The following is an 8,775-nucleotide window of genomic DNA, read 5'->3' as shown; positions in this document are numbered from 1 at the left end:
TTGTCCTTAGATCTAGAAATTATTCCTTTTCTACCCTTTCCTTTGATAGTTGTCTAATAAAATCATCTAGTCTTTGGTTCTACTTCATAATTCCTTGAATGATAAACATATACTATTTTTGAAAATCAATAAAAATTTGTTTTCCACATTCATTGAAACAATAAATAAGGCTAAAAATTAATTAAAATCACAATATAATAAAAAAAGACTTGGTTCTCATTGATTTTATTCATGCTCTCCAAATGTATTTATAAATAACCGTAAATCATGACGGCATTCATTTTATTAAATACATGGATAGGCTCCTTATTTGCAACGAACTTACAGTTACAAAAATCTGAAATTATTCCTGAGTAATTCATTTTAATGCCGAATTTTGTTATCGAATGGCATTAATTAAAACCAAAGTGAAAAAAAGCAATAAATAATATTTTAAGCTCATGATTATCTTCTTCCAAGTCCAGTAAGCATCCATCCAGGATCATACATTGCTTTTTGTCGTCCGCCATACATGCCGGCCGGATTTCTCAACCTCTCAGAGCCATGATCTACATCCGAATAGAATTTAGAGACAGGTGAACCTTCCGAGTTTTTCATCGCTTTCTTTGTGGCCTCAGCGATTCCATCCCTAATGGCATTGACAATTTCAAAGTTGATAAGTGTGGAGAATGTCAATAAAGGATTGGCCTTCTCTTCTGGATTTTTAACCAACGAATAATCAATGCCCTTAGGGACCATACTCTCGTAAGATTCCGACTGGTCGTACTGGTGAGAAGAATCGTAAGTCGAAATCTCTTTCCTATGAGAATGAGGTCTTTTTCCCAAGCCCATGAATTTCCATGCAGGATCATACTTAGGTTTGGAATTGGACTTCTTGTTGTTGATTTGAAGTGAGTGATAATCATCGTTCAGGAATGGATCTTCATCATCTAGTAGCGGACTATCTTGAATCATTCCACTCAAATCATCCAGGGCATTGAATTCTTCCATGTTCATTTTACTGCCCTCAGAATTCTCTAGATCTTTCAGAGAATATGAAGATGGCTGGATCACGAAGGCTGAAAGAAGAAAGAAAAAAGAAAAAATCACTGTAGAGAGAGCTATTTTACAAGCGATGCACAGTGGTTCAGATCACTCAGATAGAAAACCAAAACTAAAAAGTCTTACATCATAAAATAATTTACAATCATAGTTCAAATAAATATCTAAATAGCAGAGACGAAATATCAGAAATTTGAAGCTAATTATTTGGTTTTTCCCCTATTACACATTAACTGAATAGTTTCAGCTACGTTGTTTTTCATATGTTCAGATTTATTGAACATACGCCTTCTTTTATAAACCATTATTTTTAAGAATCTGTTTTTAGCTTATACTAATTTTTTTGTTAATATAAAAAAGCAAGTATTTGAAACTTTGTTAATAAGAAAGAAGGTATTTTTTTAAGTATTATATATCATTTTATCTTCATTAGAAGAATTATTTTCCAAGAAAATGCAAAAAATATTATTTATAAAAGATTGAATTTCTTAGAAAAAGTATTCATTATTTTGGACTGCATCATTTCTGCATACATTTTAAAGTTAAATCTGAGGTTGAATAATATATCACTAATCTTTGAGACAAATACGAAACAGAATTTAGCATACTTAAGATGCAAAAACAAAGCTAAGCTCTACTTAAATCAGAATTTGACTTTCTTTCAGTCTTTCGATTAGTTCTTCTCAAAAGTTACCCTAAGAAATATATATATATACAATTCATCAGTGAAATAAATATTCTGAGAAATAATTCATAGAGTATGTTAAAAGCACAGTATACATACAGAGTAGATATACAATACAGATAGAGCACAGTATACATACAGTACATTGCTCGGAAGCTATAGATAACAAAATCACAAGAAAAAAAATCTTCCTGTTTTTCGATAAACACAAAACAAAGACGTTTGACTTTTCAAACTTCAACGAGACAAAAAATATATAATGAATAATGAAATCTGAAAGGAAGCAAAGTGATTATTGAGACATTTTACGAAATATGGTGGCAGTTCCAAATCACTTCGCATAACTAGCGCCAGGACTATAAAATTAAGAAAAAATAAACCCTCTTGTTGAATTCAGATAATTAGATAATTCTCTGGATTCAATATGCCACTCAAGTGAAATTCAGGCTGTCAAAGAGATGCTGTGAATGAGATGGGACCCCGAAACAGCCAGCAAAGTAAAGTGGGTATTTTAAAAAATCGCGGGAGAAAAACATGTTCTAATATTCTTCTGAAGAAACTCTGAAACTTACGAATTTTGAAATTAACCATGAAACAGTATTTGCTTGCGCGCGAGAGCTTTTTCAAAAGGTGCCAATCCTTGTCCAATTTAAGTTAATATAGCTGTTAAAAAGAAGTACTTTCATTCTGATTCCTACAGTATAACAAAAGAGTTAGTCCAAAATTAAATAGGAAGCCATTGTGAATTCAATTGTGAAAAAAAATTTAATATAAAATAAAGTTAGAATGCGTCTGTAAGAATCAAATAATTATAAAGTAAAAATAAAGTAATGGTAATTGTCTTAATAATAAGTATAAAGTAATTGGTAACTGTCTTTATTAGGAGATGTAATGAAAGTGGTAGTCAGTAGATATATAAGCAAATATCCTCTGACTTTAATTTAGAAGACGTCTTCTTAAATTTAAATAATTTCATTTATACCCATTCAGTTTTATACTCGTAAAGATTCACAAAAATTGATTATTTGTCAGACTTTTAAACCATCTCCGACTTCATATGCGAACCTATAAGGTTTAGATTTGTGAAAGAATCCAAGAATGAAGTTTTACATGAATTCATGAATTTAAAAATGTGCAAGTGAAAAAAATAAAAGAGCCCTGATGAAAGTTATTGTAGAATGCATAGCTGTAGTAAAAATATAAGTTTGAATTCAACGAAACAATAGTAGATGGCAATTTATATAATGATTTCGTTTTTAATACGATAAAGATTTTCTTAACGATGCAGAATTAGTGTTAAACATCCCTAAATTAGAAAGGTGGAAATAAACTATGGCAATAGTGCAAGGCGTTTGTTCCCTGATGCAGAAATAAATTTAAAATTATCAGGAACTGATATGGAATTAATAAGAAAATTTTCTATAATAACTTATTTTCTCGCATGTAGATAATTGATAAATGTGACTAAATTCTAAGAATATTTCCAATAAATCGCTAAATTATATGCACAATTGCACAGTTGAGTTGCAATACCTATTACAGTTCATGAAGCTTTAATACAAAAATTTATTACATACATGATGCAATTTAATCCAATTTTCAAATACAAAAATTTTAATGCAAAATAAAAGTTCTTAAACAAGCTATTTGCTTTAAGCCTAAATAATTACGTTGATAGCTTGGGAAGTACAGAAATTACGGCTGATTTTTATAATTCACTTGTTTTTTTTTGGGGGGGGTGATATATGAGAAAACATATAATAGTTGTAATTTATAATTAGTACTCTTTATTATTTAGGTAATTCATTAATGAAAATAGTAAAATATCTCTTAACAAATAAAAAAACTAGACAATAAATAAATGAGAAAAGTTTTGTTCATGTGAATAAGTGCATCGTAATACATGAAACATTAATATTATTACGCACCGTACAACATCGTTTATACGTATCACATTTATACGTCGTTTCATTATACGTCTCGATTCATTCAAAACCATTAAACTGATAATATTGTGCATTTATATGACGCAAAGAATGCAAAACTTTGGCTATACGTCCTTTTCGGTATTGAAAAAGAATGGAATTTTCTGACATCTGAGAAAACTATCGCGGAGTGAATTGTGATGATTATCAATTTGAATGATTTATAATTAGGAATTACTAAAATACTAATTATATAATGTTAATTTAAGCAATAAGGGAGTATGTGAAAATTAAAGACGCAATGGGCTGCACTGAAAAATTCAGAACTATTTTATTTGTCAAAACACTGCTGAAAAAACATTCAATGAATTTAATTCGATTCAGAATGTTGTACATAAAGCTCAAAGTCTATCAACATGTGTAACGATGAATAAAGACTTTTTTAAATTAAACTCTTAATTGCATGCACATAAATAATATGAATTAAGAAATACACAATTCGTACAAAAGATATGTAATGAGGTCACTATTATTTTTTTATGATAAATTTTAAAATTTAATTATTGTTTTCAATACAATCAATTAATAATAATTAATAAGTATTAGTTTAAATATATCCAAATTGTAATTTTTAATTGAATTGGTCTTAGTAATAATAATTTGTAATAATAAAAATTGCTTATGAAAAATTCGATTTCACGTTTCTTCATTTATATGTCATTACTTTGAAAGACGTATAAACGATGCTTTACGGTATTTATAAAAAAAGAAATTGTATTATAGGGGATTTTTAAATGCTATCTTAAAATTTACATTAATTTCAATAATTTTTATTCATATTTTGACGTTTAAAAGGAAAATTTTGAATTTCTCCTTCCATATCTTGTTTTTCTAGATTTTTGATTGAATATAAAACAATTATTTATTATTAAAAACTATATAAACCAATATTCTTATTCCATAAAAAAAATTCTTAAAAAATGAAACAAAGAAAGAGATCAGAAAACAATCAATGTTATACAATAATAGTTGATTTGATATTAAAATGTGGCATTAAATTAATAGGTGTTTGAGGAATGCTTTGCTCTTTTTTTTATTTGAAATGAGCGTGATGCCGATATCTGTGCAATTAATTATATATTTTATTAATTAGTTAAAAGATTCTTTCTTAGAAAACAATTATTTTTCGTATTTGTCTTGAATATCTTGTAATTACTGAAGTAATAATGCTGAACAAAGTTTTAGTTTGGAAACTTTGTTCATCTCTTTAATTTCCAGCTTGGAAAGGTTAATTAAAGTTTAATTAAGAATTTTTTAGTTTTAGTAATTTAATCAATTGTTTAGCAGTTTTGCAAAAACATAAATTTTCTTTAAAATCTATTATCGGCGAGAAAATATTTTATCGATAATCATCGATGGTGAAAACTATGATTTTTCATTTATTTTCAACTATAGTTCTTGAGAAATGTGATAATAAATCTATTTTTACATTTTTAGTGATAAAAAAAATCTATTTTTTAAGTTTTGTTTAGTCATAGAATAGATGCACTTTTAAATTTAACTTTACTTCGTGATAAAAAGTCTATTTTTAAATTATATTTATGATGAGGACAGCTTATCGCAGAAAACTGATAGTTTCCCAAACGATATAGAATTGAGGCCAGAATTAGAAATTCTTATCAGAATTATCGTTTACAGAAAACTATTTGATATCTTCAAGAGCAGAAGAAACAAAAATCTTTAGTGAAGCTTGATGTTATTTCGAAATGTCATTCCTTAAAAAATTGTTTCGATACTGTGAAACCCATGGATTGTAGACATAAACATATAAAAATGGAGACTGATTTTGACTATTTAATGTCGCAGCATTAAACATACTCTTGTAATATTCCTTAGAAATTAAAATAGCTTTTTGTTATTATAATTGTATTTTTAAAATTGTTATTCCATTTAGGTTATAATTTATCTACTTAAAATATTTATTCAAAGCTGTATGTAAATCTCTAACATTAGTTTAATTTTTTTTAAATTTCCCATTTACCCAACAATAAGCTGACAGAAATTGGCAAAGGTGTAATTGGCACTGTCAGAGTGTAGGTAGAAACAAATTTGAGCATTAGATTGGCATAGGGATTGGTAAACTACATTTTTATAAGGGACTAGCTGGTACCCAGCTCGTTGCTGCCACATATTGCTGCTTTCATAATTTTGGAAATATCATTTGAAATTGAAACAGCTATCTTGTTTAATTAGGAATGATAGAAAGAATGATATTTATTTTCTTGTCCACAATGAATATATTCAATGAAACTGACTGATATATAAAAAAGAAGTGTAAATAATATATAAGTATACTTGGATCATTTTACCTTATTATCCAAGTATACTTTAGGTTAGACAATATTTGTTTGTTTCACCATTTTCGTCAAAAGCAAATAAATTTTAGTGGCTGTCCGACTCCTCAGCATCCAACATGCAACTGACCATGTGAAAAATATGGATATTCTAGGTTCATAGCAAGATTTTGGCAAGTTTTAATGCCATCAGATGAATGGTACGGCAGCGCAAAAAATACGAACAAACAAAAATTCATTTTATGTATTAGATATAATAATTGTACTATGCCTATAGCCTTCGTGCAAGTACAAGCAATAAGTTGGTAAAGTTTTATGAACATTGGATAAATAGTACGGCAGCGCATAAATTACAAAGAAACAAACATTCATTTTTATATATTAGATTAGCTGGTAATCGGCGCATTGCAGCCGCAGAAAAAATAATTTTGGAAATAAAGTTTGAAATTTAAAATAGCTATGCTGTTTAATTGCAGAAGAAGATATAACTTTGAGGTATATAAAATCTATAGAGAGCCAGATATTATAAAATTCATAAAATAAATCGGATGAACTGGGCGGCTTATATATTTAGAATGGATGATGATTCCATTTAAAAAAATTCTTTTACATAAACCTCAAACAATTAGGAAAAGGGGTAGACTCAAAATGATATGGATGGAGTCAGTGCAGACAGACTTCCTAGCTATCTAGGAAAGAAACTGGAGCACGTCAAAAATAGAATGCGGTGGAACAGAATTTAGAGGAAGGCACTGGCCCACCCTGGACTGTTTATCCAAATATGACAATGGTGATGTTGTTGTTTAATTAGGAATGATAGAAAGTATGATATTTATTTTCTTATCGACAATGAATACATTCATTGAAATTTAATGATATATAAAGGAGAAGTATAGATAATATTTATTCTTTTTTTTTTTTTACTTTATTATTCAAGTGCTTTAGAGTTGACAATATTTTTTGCTTTTTCGTCTTCAGCAAAAACAAATAAATTTCTTGGCTGTCCGACTAGTGAACTCCAACATACAACTGGCCATGAGAAAAACAGGGATTTTCTAGGTTCAATCCGCAAACTTGAAGTGATTGACCTGGCGCCTTCTTGATAGTCATCGAGAATGCAAATCGATTGGGGAACTGTAGTCGTTTGAAATCAAAAGGCGTGTCGGTGGGAATGATGGGAATGCGTGGAATGAGCACATCTCCAATCAATTTTCCGTTAAGAATAGTTCTTTGACTATTCTTAACTATATTCTTCTTTGACTATATTGGTCTTTTGATTCTGATGAGCGTGATCAGGTAGCATATAAATGTTGTCTTTCGATTCTTGCCGCATGTTGATCTTGAGATTTTGAAGCACATGAATTTGCAATTCGTAAACGATCTTCTTTATCACTCGATTGTCGTTCCTCGTTTGTTTGAGAAGCTCGAATCTGCTTATTTCTACGTGCTGCTCTGGTAGATTTATCTATTAAGTGACGAGCGTTTGGGAGACATATTTTTTGTCGAACCAATCAACATGATGTACGCTTGTATAACTGAATTATTGTTTATCGATTCACTGAATAAATAGAAAAATTACTGTTTGCACTGGAAAATTTCCATTATGTATAACTTAACTTGATCGGCATCGATAATAATAATTATATTTTGTATGTGTGATATAAACTCTGAATAATAGACGCATCATGCCGTAGACAAAATATTGTGCACGCTGAATGACAAGATCTTGTGTAGATGACTATTCATTAATGAAAAGAAAAAAGTTATCGCTTTTACTAAATATTTTCGATTTCATTTCACTTATATTGATTGGCATCAATCGTAATAATTTAATTTTGTTTGATATATGTGCGATTAACTCCGAATGACAAATGCCGTTTACTGTTTGTCTTTTGTCAATTATCAATTTTAGAATATAACTTTTGCTCAGGGGCAAGCAATAAGTTGGCAGTTTTATCGCAATCGGACGAACGCTATGGCAGCGCATAAATACGAACAAACAAAAATTCATTTTTAGATATTAGATACAATAATTGTACTATGCCTATAACCTTCGCGCAAGTGCAAGCAATAAGTTGGCAAAGTTTTGTTGCAATCGGATGAACAATACGACAGCGTATAAAATACGAACAAGCAAAAATTCATTATTATATATTAGATTTAACATTTTGATTTTAGGTAATTAATTTTTTTATGTATATTTTAAAATGTGACGCTTGTTGGGCCATATGCACCTTTCTGAATCGATCCTAACAAGATAACGGACACAGATTCTATTATAGATAGGTATTAGTAATAATGTGCAGTGACTGTCATTGCACTTTGTTCTTTCGTATGGCCATACATTTCTTTTCAAGGATTTCGTGAATGATGCTGTTATTAACCGTGAGTTTGCCTGATAAGTGTAAAGGAGCATATGGAGCTAGTGGTGGGTAGAGGTGATTATATTCTTGATTTCTAGACTTCTGATTCAATATGCAAGAAATAGAAAGGAGCCGTTTTTAAATAAGAACATGTGATTATAATGACGTCTATCTGTCTGTGAAGCAACATACAGTTAATGAAAGCTGATATTACTGTTTGGGTTTGTTTCATGAATAAAATTAACTTTTCAAGGTGTAATGTGGTGAATATGCATAACTAGCAAATGTAGGGATCTGGAAACAGCAAGCAACAGGGCCAATATGTTGCATATCAACATTTCAACAATTATTGTTTCGGAGAGCATTGTGAAAGATTCTTTGTTTTAGCCATACATGCTGCCAACACG

The 8,775-nt window shown here is 29.5% G+C and overlaps 1 protein-coding gene across 2 annotated transcripts in view; it reads right to left on the bottom strand.

Moving 5' to 3' along the window:
* Positions 1-221: 221 nt before the first annotated feature.
* Positions 222-8,775, bottom strand: part of LOC129960780 (uncharacterized) — a 46,499-nt gene continuing 37,945 nt past the window's right edge. For both annotated transcript variants that reach the window (XM_056074418.1, XM_056074419.1), the window contains exon 2: positions 222-1,058. In XM_056074418.1, coding sequence (XP_055930393.1) covers positions 445-1,058 — 614 coding nt within the window. In that variant the 3' untranslated portion in view covers positions 222-444. The remainder of the gene's footprint in view (positions 1,059-8,775) is intronic.

The sequence above is a fragment of the Argiope bruennichi genome, chromosome X2, assembly GCF_947563725.1.
Source record: "Argiope bruennichi chromosome X2, qqArgBrue1.1, whole genome shotgun sequence".
NCBI lineage: Eukaryota > Metazoa > Arthropoda > Arachnida > Araneae > Araneidae > Argiope > Argiope bruennichi.
The sequence above is the reverse complement of the archived record's forward strand: the minus strand, read 5'-3'. Positions and strand labels throughout refer to the sequence as shown.